Source organism: Eleutherodactylus coqui, chromosome 4, assembly GCF_035609145.1.
Source record: "Eleutherodactylus coqui strain aEleCoq1 chromosome 4, aEleCoq1.hap1, whole genome shotgun sequence".
Taxonomy (NCBI): Eukaryota; Metazoa; Chordata; class Amphibia; order Anura; family Eleutherodactylidae; genus Eleutherodactylus; species Eleutherodactylus coqui.
The window spans coordinates 39,457,367-39,474,376 of record NC_089840.1 but is presented as its reverse complement, the minus strand read 5'-3'; the positions used below and the strand labels follow the sequence as shown (position 1 = coordinate 39,474,376).

Sequence of the window (17,010 nt, the reverse complement as noted above, 5' to 3'; positions counted from 1 at the left end):
ATGCCAGCTGTGACCCTGCGTACGGCCACGTAATGTACTGCGCATAACTGCCTACTCACGCAGGCGGTCATGTGCAGCACATTTTTTTTGTTTGCATTTCCCGCGCCGTCGCTTAGCGATGACGCGGGTACCCGCAGCCCGTATACAACGTAGTTGCGTATGGGCTGCGGGTATATCCACGACCATGGAGCACAATGGGCTCTATGTTGCGGATATCCACAGTAAAATAGAACCTGCTGCGTTCTCTTTCCTGCGAGTGGATTACGCAATTCCGACCCACTAATGTGAGCGGAATTGTGTAATCCAATGCGATTGATCTGCGTATTACCGCGGATCACACGCATGCGGAATCCATAATTCCTATCCGGTCATGTGAGACCGGCCAAACGTAGATCGCTACCTTTTTTTCACGTGATCGGGGACCGCTCAACAAGGTCACTGCTCCAGGCTCTCGGAGACCGTCGGTCGCTGGGAGCAAGGAGATTTTAAATTTCCTGGGCTCCCCGACTCCTGCACATGTGTCCGGTATTTTGACAGTGGTCGCATGTGCAGAATCCGGGAAAGTTCACGGAGAAAGATCGCATTGGGGTGCAAATACGGACGCCTCCGGTAAAAAGTTTCATCTCCTCTCACCAATCGCATCGGTGAGGGGAGATGAACTTTCACCTTTTTTTAACTTTTACGTGATCGCCATTATCCATTGGATAACGGCGAACACGTGACGAGGAACCGCTCACCGCGGCCCCCTGTGAAATCTCCAGGCTCTCGGCTAAGTTTTGTAGCCAGGAGCAGGGAGATTTTAAATTAACCTGGCAATCCACGGCTTTTGCGCATGCGCCTGCCATCGTGGCGACGGACGCGTGCGCAGAAGCTGGGGTAAGGTCCACGGATAAATCCGCGGGCCTTAGGTACGTCATTTCATCCTCCCCCATGGATATTATCTGTGGGGGGAGATAAAACGCAAGCTTTTTTAACTTTTTTTAATCTTTTTTTCACTTTTACACTTTGTTTTTTTTTTACTTTTTACACTTTTTTTTTAACTTTACATGATCACTGCTATCCATTGGATAACAGTGATCATGTCCCTGATATAATCTCTCTGCTCCTGGCTACACATGGCAGCCAGGAGCAGAGGGATTTTAAATTTCCCGGGGCTCGAGCCCCTCTGTGCATGCGCCCGATGATTGACATCGGGCGCACATGCGCAGACGGGGACTTCGGGTCCCAGGACATCGGGGAGGACCGAGGTGAGTATTTTCACCTCCCCTCATGGATCCCATCCATGAGGGGGAGGTGAAACTGACACTTTTTTAACTTTTTCGCGATCGCCGCTATCCATTGCGGCGATCGCGTGCCCGGGGACTGCTCACAGCGGTCCCCGGTAACACCTCCTGGTTCCCGGCTACCTTCAGAACCTCCTGGTTCCCGGCAGAAGGCCGGCGGCGGGTCCGGGAGGACCCAATCTTTGGGGGACACCGCGGACAAGCCGGGTGAGTATTTTCAGCTGGCCTGATGGATCCGATCCATCAGGGCAGCTGAATCCATCAGGGCAGCTGAATATCTACCTTTTTTCACAGTTTTATTTACTTTATTGCGATCGGCACTATGCATTGGATAGCGCCGATCGCAATACCGGGGGTGACTGCCCGCATCCTTGGATGACAGCTCCATGCTGTCGGCTACCTGCGGGCACCAACAGCATGGAGCTGTCATGTCCTCAGGCAACTGGGCATTAATCCTAAGAGGACGCATAACACTACGTCCTCTAGGATTAAAGCCCACTTTCTAAGGACGTAGTTTCCCGATGGGGCAGTCGTTAAGGGGTTAAACCTGCGAGCGGATTCTCAAAGCAAGAATGTGGGCGTTATTTGCTGCAGAATTCCGCTTCTGATGTTGCAATGCAAATCCGCCTGTATGCAGTACGCCTAAACCGTCCTGACCCCAAGAATAAAGTAATCATGTCACTTCTGCTACAGTGTGAACACTTTAAAAACCAGACACCCCCTATCCCCATCCTCAAATGCTGCAATTGCAGCTTTTTGATCTCCCTCCACTTTAAATTTGTAGCCCCGCAAAACTAAGCCCTCAAAAATGCTACGTCGATCTATAAATAAAAGTATAAGAATTTTTGGTAAATGAGGTCGAAAAAAAATAAAGATCAAAGGATTGCTGGGACCCGCACAGTTCAGAATCAAAGGGGGCCTGAAGAGGTCCACATGTACGCATGCGGTCGCACACTCCATTAATGTCAATTCGCGCATCAGAAGTTGCAGGTTTCAGCACGCAACAATCTCCAACACGCCCATAGGAATGAATGGAAAAGTGGCAAGACATTCATGTGGGGACAAGCAGGACCCCCACTGACAATGTGAACACACAGCACTGCCCCTTTTTATGTAAACCTTCAACTCAGACTCTTCCACTGCAAATGTTTATAACCAGGATGTAATGTTGCATGAACAGGATCTAGACTGGCAATTGCACTGATTTTTTTTTCTAAACACACAAACCCCTAAAAGTGGTGCTTAATGATGCAAGCCTTATTCTTTTAAAGTATTGTTTCGCACCCCACCCCGCTCCCTTGTAAAAAAAAATTGTAACTCCTTTACTTATCCATTGAAATTGCTGTATGAGGGCTTGTTTTTTGCGGGACGAGTTGTATTTTTCAATGGTGCTATTTAATGTACTAAAAAACTTTAAAATTTATACCTGTCCATCTCAGGGTGTGTCTGACACCAAAGAAGGGGATCGTGCATTGTGGACACGGGAGAGGTATCAACATTAGGCCGCTTTCACACAGGAGACAAAATCTCACAATGCAACAGTGTTACAAATCGCATGTATGGTGAGTAGAGATGAGCGAGTATACTCGCTAAAGGCAATTGCTCGAGCGAGCATTGCCTTTAGTGAGTATCTCCCCCACTCGAGCCTAAAGGTTCGGGTGCCAGCGCGGGGGAGCGGTGAGTAGCGGCTGTCAGCAGGAGGGAGCGGGGGGAGAGAGAGATCTCCCCTCCATTCTGCCCCGCTCTCCCCCGCAGCTACGTGCCCACTGCCGGCACCCGAACCTTCCGTCTCGAGCGGGGCAGATACTCGCTAAAGGCAATGCTTGCTCGAGCAATTGCCTTTAGCGAGTATACTCACTCATCTATAATGGTGAGCCCATGCTTTCCAGTGGCTTCTTTCACATAAGCAGCATGCTCTATACAGCCACAATTTGCGATTTTTTTTTGTCACCAATGTTTCTCTATGGGCCCTTTGTTTTAGTGGCATTGCATCACACAAAATTGCGGTTTTCATTCGATGTTACTTTACCATAATAAACCCTACCATAATGCATCGGGATTTTGGGGGGGAGGGGGGGGCTTGAAACCTAAGCCCTACCCTGAAAATAACCCCTAGCTGCTTTACTTGAAAAAAAAAAACATATACATTACCTAACAGTTGCGGTCCCAGTCCTCCTGCTCATCTCCGGCGCCTCGGCACACGTGCTGGCAGTCTCTCCTACCGACACAAGCTCGCTTCCTGGTTATGGGGTTCATAAATCCTGCCTCCAGGAAACGAGGGCCCTCATTAGCTCTTGCTAATCAGTGCAGCGCTTGAGTCAGGGCCCCTCACTTCCTGCAGACAGGATTTATGAACCCTGTAACTGGGAAGTGGGCTTCTGTCGCCACGTGTGCCGAAGCGCCGGAGACAAGCAGGGAGATCGGGAGCGCATCTGTTAGGTTATTTATATATATATATATATATATAAATAACCTATGTGTGTAATGTAGCTAGAGGTTATTCTCGGGGTAGGGCTTATATTTCAAGCCCCCCGTGAAAATCCAAATACATTAGGGTAGGGTTTATGTTTGATGTAGGTCTTATTTTTAGGGGAAATAAGACCTACCCCAAAATAGTGAAGTTGCCGTGAGAAACTACAGGGATATCGTACAAAAATCGCATCGCTGTTGTCCATGTGACCTTATTCATAACCTTGAATTAATTCTTATTCGGTTCTGTTCACATCTCCTTTCTTCATGTATGGTATACACTCTTGGAAAACTGTCACACACTGCATGTACCCATAGACCCCAAAGCACCCAGTGTACTCTAAAAGAGTGTCCTTTTGCCATGTATTTTAGAGAGGTTGGTTAATGAACATCCTTTTTAATAGGGGCCCCTGCAGTAAAATAATAAACTTAGCGGTACTTACCTCTCCACTTCTGCCAGAATCCAGCGCTGCAGCCCTGCTTTGGGCCTGACATTTGCTGTGATAGCTGACATCACAGGAGTGCAGGTAACCACTGCAACCAATCAGGGGCTACAGGATCACCGCTTGTTCTACTGGCATCAACATTCACATCCTGAGCGCCATGATGCCAGGAGTTTGGGAACATGATGCTGCATTCTCTAATTGGTTGTGCAGCGTCCCACAGTCTCATACAAACATTTAACTCCTCATTTGCTGCAGCTGTGCAATACACATAACAGAATGACTAGACAACTTGCACAGTGCACCCACAAAAGACATTACATGTATGACACTTATGGAGGGGCCAGCAACCTAGACTTCTGGCCACTACAGTTGCACTAGTCACCTGACTTCCTGCAATGTTAGCAGTCACAACTAACACCAGGACCAGAGCAGGGCTGCAGCGTTGGATCCTGGTGGTGGTGAAGAGGTAAATATAGCTACGTTTATTATTTTACTACAGGGGCCCTATTAAAAGGATGTTCTCTGAAAACTGGACAACCCCATTAAGTTGTTCATTAACCAGACACCCTCTCTAAGGGCTATTTCAGATGACCGTATATCGGCTCGGTTTTCACGCTGAGCCGATATACGGTGCCCTTGTCTGGGGAGGAGGATCGAAGGCCAGGAGCAGGAACTGAGCTCCCGCCCCCTCTCCACCCCTCGCCACTATTTGCAATAGGAGGGGTGAGACGGGGGTGGAGCTAAGTATTGCCACTTAGCACCGCCCCCGTCCCGCCCCTCCCATTGCAAATAGTGGCGAGGGGTGGGGAAGCGGCGGGAGCTCAGTTCCTGCTCCTGGCTCTTCCATCCTCCCCCCCCCCCCCTGCAGACAAGGACACTGTATATCGGCTCGGCATGAAAACCGAGCCGATATACGGTCGTCTAAATAAGCCCTAAAATACATAGCAAAAGGACACTTTTTTAGAGTACACTGGGTGCAATGGGGTCTATGGGTACATGCAGTGTGTGCCAGTTTTCCCAGTGTGTATATCATACATGAAGAAGAAAGGAGATGTCAACAGAACCAAATAAAAATCAATTCAAGCTTATGAATAAGGCCTCTTTCACACTGGTGACAGCGATATCGACACGATTTTTGTGCGATATCACTGTTTTCTCACGGTAAGGCTGGATTCACACCAACGTATATCGACTCGGTTTTCACGCCGAGCCGATATACGTCGTCCTCATCTGCAGGGGGGGAGGCTGGAAGAGCCAGGAGCAGGCACTGAGCTCCTGCCCCCTCTCTGCCTTCTCTCCGCCCCTCTGCACTTTTTGCAATGCGGAGAGGCGGGACTGGGGCGGGGCTAATTCTCAGAACTTAGCCCCTTCCTGACTCCTTTCATTGCAAATAGTGCAGAGGGGTGGAGAGGAGGCAGAGAGGGGGCGGGAGCTCAGTTCCTGCTCCTGGCTCTTCCATCCTCCCCCCCCCCCCCTGCAGATGAGGACACCGTATATCGGCTCGGCGTGAAAAACGAGCCGATATACATTCATGTCAATCAAGCCTAATATGGCGATTTTGGGGGAGGTATTATTTCCCCAAAAAATAAGACCTACTTCAAACATAAACTTTACCCTAATGTATTGGGATTTTCAGGGGGGCTTGAAATATAAGTTGACTCAATTTTTTAAATATTTTATAGAACACTATTGGACATAATGCCCGTTTGAAGTCGCATCTGCGTATCCTGAAGCACATGATTTTCGTGCCATGATATCTCTGCCCCCCATGTGAGCTGAACACTGAGTGATTCTTTGCCAACCTACACATGTGACTTGTGAGGTGCATAATGCCTCATAGTGGTCTACAAAATATTTAAATATAGTCAGCATTAGAATACATGGCAAGAGGACACTCTTTTAGGGTACACTGGGGTCTATGGATACGTGCAGCGTGTGCCAGAGAATTCAAGTTTATGAATAATGTTGAGATCACCCCCATGTCTGCAATGCACGATCCCCTTTGCTCATGTTCTGCCAGCCACACCCTGAGATGAACAGGTATAGATGGCTTAAACCACTAGGAGGGGGCGATTTCATATATTAGGCAAAGAGAGAACAGAAATTCCCCCACAGAAAGGAATGTGTTCAGAGGTATCAGATAACCCCTCCCACTGATAATCACTGCACACACAGGGGTATATAAGCAGGGTGCAGACTTGCTGGGTTGGTCTTCACAGCTAGAACTAGACATGGCTGGCACTACTAATAAACAGGCAGGTGAGGTTGCACCAGTTCTGATTGGTGGATTCAGTCACGAACAGCCTGCTACCGAAGAAATACAAGCGCTCGTTGACTCGGTACGTAAGTCTGGAATAATATCTTATGTGTTCCTTGTAGTGTATTCACACATCTATGTAAGAGCTTGTTCACACGGGTAAGAATCTTGGGTTTCCAGATGTACAAAATGTCTGATCTTCACTCTTTTTGAGTTAACTTATTCACATGATCAATTTTTCAGTTTTGTGTTTTCTTTTTTGTTTTTTTTCCACTCACTTTCAAAAAAAATCCTAACTCTTTTCCTTATCCACTGATGTAGCTGTCTGAGGGCTTGTTTTTTATGGGATTTTTTTTTTTTTTTTAAAGATACAATGTAAGGGCTTATTTAGATGACCGTACATCGGCCGGGTAATTATGCCGGCCGATGTACGGCATCTCTCTCTGCATGGGGAGGAGGCTGGAAGAGCCAGGAGCACTGCTGAGCTCCCGCCCCCTCTCTGCCTCCTCTCCACCCCCCACCCCCCTGCGCTATTTTAAATGAGAGGTTTGGGTGGAGCTAATTCCCTGAACTTAGCCTGCCTCCATCCTGCCTCCTCTCATTGCAAATAGTGCAGAGGGGGCGGGAGCTCAGAGCACTGCTCCTGGCTCTTCCAGCCTCCTTCCCCTGCAGAGAGACGCCGTATATCGGCCGGCGTGAAAACCCAGCCGATATACGGTCGTCTAAATGCGCCCTTTCCTGGGGATGGGTTGACCAAACGCAATTCTGATATTAAATTCTGGTAACCTTCACAGTGCGTGGTAAATAATGCGTTATTTTTACTTGGACTTTTACGCAGTGATACCAAATGTTTTTGTTTTATTATTTGGGATAGGTCATTGATAGTTGATCGACCTGCAGTCTGTTAGGCACTCCCAACTGATCAGCTGAGCATGGCGTGAGCACTGCAAATACAGAAGTTTTAGAAGAAGCCTCAGCGCTGACCTCTATGTAGTGGCCGGCAAGTGTAACTGCAGGCCACTACATGAACAATATATCATCGATTTCAATGAGCTATGCCTGCAGTTACAAGCATCGGCCACTACACAGAACGGCGCGTAAACTTCCGCTCTGGCCTCTGTATATTTGCAGTGCTGACACCAAAATAGCCAGCCAATCCGAATATAGGGGCATTCCCTCTAAGACAGCCCGGCCAACCCATGTCTCCACCCATTTTTCTGGTGGAAGACAAATTACAACAGTACCATGGGATCGACCCGCAATTCTCTTCCCCCCCCCCCCCCCATATATGACCCGATCTTGCAGAACATAACTGTACGTCCTGTGGCTTTAAGGGGTTAAAAGACATCTCATACACATCATATGTGAAATCAGTGGGAGACCCTTGTGATCCTCTGACACGTATGAAATATGAGCCTGAGGATTAGAATTGCACAGAAGCGATGAGGGGCGTTTTTGACTAAACAGTCTCGCGTCGGCGTAAAAAAATGCACGTTGGCCAGCGTGATATCGCGCTCACCTGTGTGAATGGAGCCTTACATTGTTAGTCCTTTATGACAGGAATATCTGACGTTTGTAAGGGTGGCTTCCCACAAACGCATGCTCAAAACACGAGCAGGAGGACTGGGACCACGTCTGTTAAGTAATGTATATAGATTTTTAAGTAATGCAGTTAGGGGTTATTTTTGGGGTAGGGCTTATATTTGATGACCTCAGCAAATGTGACAGGGAGGTGGTAAGCAGAAATGGCACCCCTCCAGCAGGAGAGCAACAGGGTCAGCAGGAGCGCAGTTAACATGCCACAGCCAGCAGCTATAAAAGTCTGAGACCGGCGGGGGAAAAATCACCGGTTCGGCAAGAGCTGACATGGCATGTCGCAGCCGCCAGCTGTGAGACAGCCGCTAGGATCGCAATCCGGCGAAAATCGTACATGCCAGAGGGGAGTGTACAGCTGTCAGCCTGGCCCTGCCCTACTACTGTACTCAGCCAACCCATGTCTCCCCCCTACTTCTGGTGGAGACAAGATGCACCAGTACCCCCTACCCAACCCCAAACACTAGCCCTGAATGTCATTAAGCACCATCTTCAGTGTAGAGTCCTAGAAGTGATAATATAGCGCCCACAGAGCCTGATCCCAACATCATTAAAGGGGTTGTCCCGAGAAAGCAAGTGGGGGTAAGCACTTCTGTATGGCCATATTAATGCACTTTCTAATATACATCGTGCATTAAATATGAGCCATACAGAAGTTATTCACTTACCTGCTCCGTTGCTGGCGTCCCCGTCTCCATGGTGCCGTCTAATTTCAGCGTCTAATCTCCCGATTAGACGCGCTTGCGCAGAAGGGTCTTCTCCCTTCTCCTGGGTCTCGGCAAGAGCTGAATTCTGGCTCCGCCCCTTCTACGCGTCATCGCGTAGCTCTGTCCGTCACGTGTGCCGATTCCAGCCAATCAGGAGGCTGGAATCGGCAATGGACTGCACAGAGCCCACGGTGCACCATGGGAGAAGACCCGCGGTGCATCGTAGGTGAAGATCCCGGCGGCCATCTTGCTAAGGTAAGGAAGAAGTCGCCGCAGCGCGGGGATTCGGGTAAGTACTAAACGTTTTTTTTTTTTTTTTAACACATGCATTGGGTTTGTCTCGCACCGAACGGGGGGCCTATTGAATAAAAAAAAAAACCATTTCAGCGCGGGACAACCCCTTTAAGCCTGCTGGGATTACATAAAGAGACAGAAGGCTTTTAGTAAACCTATATCCACAGATCTATAGTTAGTTCTCCTGAGACATTTGTAGAGGGGAGGGCCCCTAGGCCTTCCTTTTATTCTGTGAGTGGGGATAGAAAAGTCATAACTTACATGGGACAAACAATGCACCGCAAGCCTCGGTAAATTCTGCACAAAAATTTGAAATTAGACCTGTGCACTTCGGTGCAGAGTTCCACACCTGCGAATTTGGTGCTGTCCTGTGGTGTAATTACATCCCGTGTGAAAGGCCCCATGGGAAATTCTGTAGCATTTACTGTACAAGTCATATGCAGATTTCAAATCCGAGATGTTTTTGAAAAACGCTGCAGATTCTTAATCCGCCGCACACCTATTTATGCTGCGGAATTCAACCCTTGAAATATATTTAAGTCCACAAACATAAAAACTACCATAGAAGCCACACTAGTTATTTGCAGACTCGGACTTTGTGACTTTCTAACATAATTGCTGCGGTTTTGCTTCGTGGAGAGCCGCCAGCAGATATGCAGTGTGTGACGCCGGCCTTGGGCTACGTCACACAGGATGGAAAAACTGCAGATTTTACAGTTTATCCGATTGGTGCAAATTTGCTGCAGAATTTCTGCTGTGGAAAATCTGCAGTATTACTGCCCTCCGTGGACAAAGTCTGAAGGCACTTCCAACATCTGCAATAGTTGCTTTCTTCGGAGTTCCCCCGACACATGAGCGTTTGGTTCAGCGCTGCATGCATGTGTTTTCAATGTGCAGAGAAAGCTGCTGTGAGTAACCTTTCACATTACATGGAATCTTCTAGAACCTGCTGTCCCTGTATACCACACCTATGATGGGCTCATGTTCATGGGTGCATGCGTAGAGCACTGCGGGTCTCCTCGCATTTTTACCATTTTGTAAACTCTGGCAGAGATTGCTTATGTCTGTGAGCGCCCCGCCACGTATCAAACACGCAGACATGCAATGTGACTTTTGTTTTGCCTAAATTCCCTGCTCTGCGAACCTTTCTCGTGTTTATCAATAGTGTCTACACACCGGTGTGCATGGATCAATGAAAGTCTGTATCATACATCTATGCAACGCAGGTGTAATAAGCGCGAAAACACGGTCGTGGACATGAGCCCAAAATCTGCACCGCTAACTGTGGGTTTTGATGCTGAATTGATATCTGAGCTTTTTAATTCTGCACCAAAATCCGCACATCAGCAGTGTGGATTTTAGTGCAGATATTCCACAGGAGGACATGATTTGGGAACCAACGTGCCCTGCTGTGGAGCGGAGGTGGCCCGCACTCACGCACATCTGTTTGTTGTTGGCGCTCAGTAGCCCTTCTATATAAAGATACAACAGAGCGCTAGCTGATGGCCCAGCTGGGAGATATTGCGCACGCACTCCAGAGATCCCAGCCACCCAGATCGTTGCACTAGATGTTAGAAGTGCCCAAGTGCCGGGCATCTCCGCTCCACAGCAGAGGAGGTCATTCCCTTAGCAACAAGCAATAAACTACTTAAAAGAAGATACAGGTTTACAAGACAATGGGGCATATCTGTAAGACCTGGCATGTTTTTGTTTTATTTAGATTCTTTTATTATAAATATGGCAAAAGGGTGTGTTTTCTTGTTTGTTTTTACCTGTATACCAGCTGAGCACTCTGAGAAGACAATAGCACTATGCAGAAGACCGCGGTCCCGCTTGTCTTCTGCATACAGCGTGAGCCTTCATTTACACACTTATGAAAAGTGAACATCCCAAACTGTCACTCAAACTGCCGTTTGAGCGATACAAGTTGCTACAGGCGTTGCATCCAGACAACCAGAACAAAAGGTATGAATTTTGTGTTCCATTTCTGCAAGTGATGGAAGAGGACAATTTTCTTGACAAGTTTTTTCGGATGAAGCAATATTTCATCTCTGGTAAGGAAAATCGCTACAATGTTAAAATTTGAGAATACTTGTGTAGTGGCTGAACCTGAAACCGACTCACGAAGGGTTAATGAGTTTTAAGCCATTTCTGCAAGCAATATTCACTGGGTGTATCCCCTTAAAAAATCTCTTATTAATTATCTTATTAAAAACGATTTGTGCCTCACAACACACAAGAACAAACAACGAAAGACTAACACGTGGAACGATAAGTTCCACACTAAACCAGAACCAAGACAATGGACATAGTACCTCGGCCGGTTTATAATGATGTCCGCTATTGGCCAAAGGCCTAAATAGGGATAATTGATAGTAATATGAAATTGAGGCTTAAAGTGCCTTCCCCCCCCCCCCCCCCCCCCCTCCAGTCTACCATCCAGACTGGAGATGCTGTCCTATACTGCTTTTTCATACTTTACCCTATCTCTTGGTCTTTTCTTTAGTTGGGACATCTTTTGACACACTGAATTTATTGTAGTTCAGTACGTGTTGGTTTTCTACTGGTCTATACTAGGACCATTTATGTATAGGGGATACCAATACCACACTTTGTGATCTATCGGATCATTTCTAATGCAAAAAGTCAGCAGATATTGATACTGCAGGCATAGAGATTCTACTCGGGGTATTGGTATATGCAGGCTCTACTATGTAGTCCTGTTGTACTCTATTCATCCGAATATAGGGTACATTTGTGCAGTTCAGGGTTCACCCTGGTTGTGGGGCAGATATTGTATTTTTATACACCTCATTGTTTAACTTGAGGGTCCCCTGTATTAGGACACCTACAGTAATCTTTGCATTAAGGGTATTATGAGCACAGTGATATCTCTGCACACCTAGCAGATGAGATATTTTTGGCTACAATTAGGTTCCTGATGAGTCCTAAAAAGACAGAAACGCGTTGAACCTATACTTGGTGGGAATTTCGTATAAATATTCTCACTGGTCTAAACCAATACCTGGTGTGAATCTGGTATTCTGAAGTTGATTCTCACCTATCTACATCTAACGTTTCATCAAGCTGGGCCCTTTTGATCCAGACATCAGGAGGGGGTTACCCGGTTAAAAGAATCAATTTATATTGGGAATCTAACACAAATTTTGATTCCGTATGGAAATAAGGGCTCTTACCCTATTTGTTTTGGACCAGACAATTGGTTGTGCCATTTGGGCCTCCGCTTTTTAGTCGGTTACTAAAATAACTCATATCCTTTCGTCTCCTACAAGGGACCGTTACAATTAACTGACTTTGGGGCAGGCCTACAGCCTTCGTTTACCGCATGGGAATTCGGGAATAGCATATTACTATCAATTATCCCTATTTAGGCCTTTGGCCGATATCGGACATCATTATAAACCGGCCGAGGTACTATGTCCATTGTCTTGGTTCTGGTTTAGTGTGGAACTTATCGTTCCACGTGTTCGTCTTTCGTTGCTTGTTCTTGTGTGTTGTGAGGCACATTGTTTTTAATAAGATAATTAATAAGTTATTTTTTAAGGGGATACACCCAGTGAATATTTATAAAATTTTCTTTTCATGTCCCTCTGCCTCAGTGAATTATATTTCTGCAAGCAAAGTTTATGGGCCATTCCATTTTGCAGACGAGCTGTGACAGGAATGCCGTACCTTGACAGGCTGCGAAACTGGTTGTTTCCCAACTTGACGAAGATCCTAAAATTCATTTTCATGCAAGACAGTGCCCCACCTCACTTCTAGTTATAGGTCTAGTGTTCTCTGAAAGACACCATTCCAGGATGTCGGATAAGAGGCGGACAACATGATCTTGTTTGACAGTCGCCTCACAGGTCACTCACCCTTTTACCCTGTAGGACTTATCTATGGGAGCACAAGAGGGATAAAGCTCTTGTCCACGTATGTCTGCTACTTGTCTAGATCTCCAGAATTGTTTAAGCTGTGAATTCCATAACTAGGGACCAGCTGATCCATGTGGAGAAAGAAATGGACTACCTATCTGATGTTTGTTGTGTGACGCACCGTGCCCTGTTGAATGCATCCCCCACCCCAGGCATGTCGGGGACCATAAAACACTAGACCTCAAGCACTGCAATGTGGCAGAATATAGAACGAACTGTAAAACAAAAAAAGGTTTGGTACAGAGTAAGGGTGCGGGCAGACGAGCGCATAAACGGTGCGTTTTTGCGACCAAACGTATATACGTGACCATCTGAGGCAATGGTTTCGAATGTATTCGTTCACATGGGCGATTTTACGGCACGTAAAAACGGCAATTCGAAAAAAACGGAACATATGCGACCGAAATACGCGCCAACACATATTCGATCGCCGAAAAGACCGTTTGCAAAGTAGGAACAAACGAAAATACGCTTTCTAGCTCTGGTCGTGATCGGTGAAAAACGATCGCTCGGGCGATTATACGTTGCGCTCGTGCGAACGTAAATACGCCTACGCTCGTCTGCCCGCACCCTTAGCTAGTAGATCAATATGCAATTGTTCTCAGTAAGAGAAATCAAGTAATCTTGTAGATCTGATGCCTTTTTAATGGCTAACAAAAATACCTGATATAGCGAACTTTCAAACCTACTTGCAGTTTATAGCTAAAAGGTACTAAAACCTCTTTTGTTTTACCTAATGGAGAATACCAGAATGTATCGCACACAGATGGAACTGAAACCTTCTGAAAACAATGGCACGACTGGAAAGCAACATTCTTTCAAGGCAGCTTTCACACGGGCAACATGATATCGCATTGGTGTTCTCTGCTATATCATTGCGGTTTTTCAAACTTCTGACCAAGAAGTCTTGTCTGAACACTGAAGACAAGTGCCAGTGATGCGGAAGAGACGCGTGCTAGAGCCAGAAAGCGACGCTTATGTGATGTTTTTGGTTTTGGAGGGTGGTATGCAGCTAGGGCTTATTTTAGTGCTTTTACAGTAGGATTTCCTAGTCTTAGTTTCACCGCCCAAAAAACGCATTTTCACGTGATGCAACACAAAGGAGGACTCCATGGGGAAACATGGGCTACAAAACATTACAAATTGTGGCTGTACCATGTGTTTTTGTTGTCTGTCCGTCTGTCCGTCCGTCCGTCCTTTATGCGCTACTACACCATTCATCCGATCGCCATGAAACTTTGGGAAGTTGTTGAGTACACTCCTGGGAAGATTATAGGCATAGTACATTTATGCTACGATAAATGGCGCGCGTGCGTCGTCAACAGTTACGACCCCCCACGTAGATCGTTCGATTTCCATCATTGCAACTAATTCTCTCACTTCCCGATGTTGTAGAAATATGAAATTTGGCACGAGCATTGATTATGTCATAAATAGGGAAAGGTAATGCGTCCCAACTCGATTATTCAATTCTAAGCGCCAAAGAATTAGCGTCCAAATTTTACATACGGAATCTAATTTTCTCGCTTCCCAATGTCATAGAAACTTGAAATTTGGCACGAGCATTGATTATGTCATAAATGGGAAAAGCTAATCGGTCCCAACTCGATTATTCAATTCTATGCACCAAAGAATTAGCGTCCAAATTTTACGTATGGAATGTAATTTTCTCACATAGAAACTTGAAATTTGGCACGGGCATTGAATATGCCATAAATAGGAAAAGTTAATGGGTCCCAACTCGATTATTCAATTCTAAGCGCAAAGCTATTAGCGTCCAAATTTTACTTACGTAATCTAATTCTCTCCCTTCCTGATATATATAAATGTCTGTCTGTCCTTTATACATTACTACACCATTCATCCAATTGCCATGAGACTTTGGGAAGTTGCTGAGTACAACTATCCTACGATAAATGGCGTGCGTGTGAGCATTGTCGACAGTTATGCCCCCCAGACAAAGATCGTTTGATTTCCATCTCAAGCACGAAAGCAAAAGGCATTACGAGCAACGGGATGAGTGTTCAACCAGAAAATGATGCATCCGCCGAACGTTTTGCAAGACAATTGCTGGATATTGAGAATGCTGAGGTAAAATGAAAGCTGTGCTGTGATTGGTTGCTATTTCTTATACTGCTAAGGTAACATGAAAGCTGTGCTGTGATTGGTGGCTACTTATACTACTGAGGTTGCATGAAAGCTGTGCTGCGATTCGTTGTTATATATTATACCACTGAGGTAACATGAAAGCTGCGCTGTGATTGGTTGCTATATAGAATACCGCAGAGGTAACATGAAAGCTGCGCTGTGATTGGTTGCTGTTTTTTATATTGCTGAGGCAGAATAAAAGTTGCGCTGTGATTGGTTGTTATTTCTCTTACTGCTGAGGTAACATGAAAGCTGCGCTGTAATTGGTTGTTATATTTTATACTGCTAAGGTAACATGAAAGCTGCGCTGTGATTGGTTGTTATCTAGATATATAAAAACGAATGAATGTATGTCTGTCTGTCTTCGCAGCAACGGGTAAGCTAGTTTTAAATAAAAATGTGTCTGTAGATTTGTGCCATTATGCCTGAAGAACCCTGTGTAGGTTCAAAAGCTCGCTATAACATGTATTTTTGTTAGCCATTAAAAGACATCATATCTACAAGATTACTTGGTTTCTCTTACTGAGAAATTACACACAGAACTTACTGGTATGTCATAAACCGGGACCCTTTTCAGTGATGCACAGATTGTGAACCTGTCTTTTGTAGTCTATTAAATCCTCATCTGCTCCTTTTTGAATAACTTTTTATAATAACTTAGAAGTGGATTGAATGCAATGCTATCTTCTTAATATCCTCTCTTTTGTGTTATCAGGTAAAGTGTGATTTTCTGAAACAAAGTGGTGCTAATGCCACAAAGTTTGTGGCGCTCTCCTACCAATCTCAAGTTGTTGCTGGAACAAACTACCGTATCAAGGTAACTTCTGCAAAACTGTATTCGGAGACCAGTAGATCTAGAGATCATATAAACATTTCAAGTTAGTACGCCTCCTCATGGTGGGCTGGGGTAGGGGGACCATGCAAGTCTCCCTCAGAGAACACTGTGGAATAATCCAATATTACCTTCCAGAACCTGCACTAAACGGTGTAGCGAATAACCTTTACTGTGTAACATGTCGCTCTCTCTCCTCAGGTCGATATCGGAGGGGATTGCTATCTTCTGGAAATATTCTGTCCTCTACCTCATACTAGAAATAAACCAGAGCTGACAAGATATGAGAAGGAGGAGACTTGTAAAGATGTTTGTCATTCTTAGAAGGCAGATCTAACACTAAAGATGTGATAAATCCTGCTCAAACGTTGGCTATTTGGAAATGACAATTGTCTTTATAGTAAAAGAAAATTAAATTAAATATTGGCCTTTACCTGTTAATTTATGTAACGGCCCTCTTACATGGGCTCGATAATCCTTCATAATTCTGCTGGATCATGCGAATTTTAACGATAATCGTTCAGTGTAAGGCCGCTTTCATACAGGCTACAAAACGCATATTTGTGAAACCCACATTTTTCTAGAAGTTCCTTTACATGCTATGTTGTGAGAAAAAAATCACAGCATTCTCGTATCTTTCTGCGACATGCGCTTTTTTTTTTTTTTTCGTGTGTAGCCCATGTTTCCTTATGGAGTTCCCTTGTTCATTGCATAGGACAAACTTGCGATTTTTGTGCAATACATTTTTAACATTAGAAACTCCTGGGTCATTCCCTGTCAGTTCAACCAACGCTCCCGGTCGACCATCTCAGATTTCAATGAAACTTTGCACAAAGATAGACCCTGGCCCTATACTAAGATAGCTTTGGTTCACGAGCTACAGGTCTTAATCTAGGGGGTTGTCATGTGATTACAGCGCGCAACCTGAAAAAAGTGGCAATTTCAATCCATTGCCAAGCCAGTTCTAATGACTCTAGAGCAATGAAACTTCACACACTAGGAGAACTTTTGGTGCTGAATCCAGTTAAGCTCCTCAGACT

General features: G+C 45.6%; 1 protein-coding gene across 2 annotated transcripts in view; it reads left to right on the top strand.

Annotated features, from left to right (window-relative positions):
• LOC136625254 (leukocyte cysteine proteinase inhibitor 1-like) overlaps positions 1–16,391 on the top strand; it is a 37,135-nt gene extending 20,744 nt beyond the window's left edge. Inside the window, exons 1-3 of one of the 2 annotated variants that reach the window (XM_066599306.1) lie at positions 6,395–6,537; positions 15,854–15,955; positions 16,172–16,391. In XM_066599306.1, the coding sequence (XP_066455403.1) occupies positions 6,430–6,537; positions 15,854–15,955; positions 16,172–16,294 (333 nt within the window). In that variant the 5' untranslated portion in view covers positions 6,395–6,429 and the 3' untranslated portion in view covers positions 16,295–16,391. Of the gene's footprint in view, positions 1–6,394; positions 6,538–15,853; positions 15,956–16,171 lie in introns of those variants that run through there. The other variant, XM_066599307.1, reaches the window with a different exon arrangement.
• Positions 16,392–17,010: the final 619 nt, after the last annotated feature.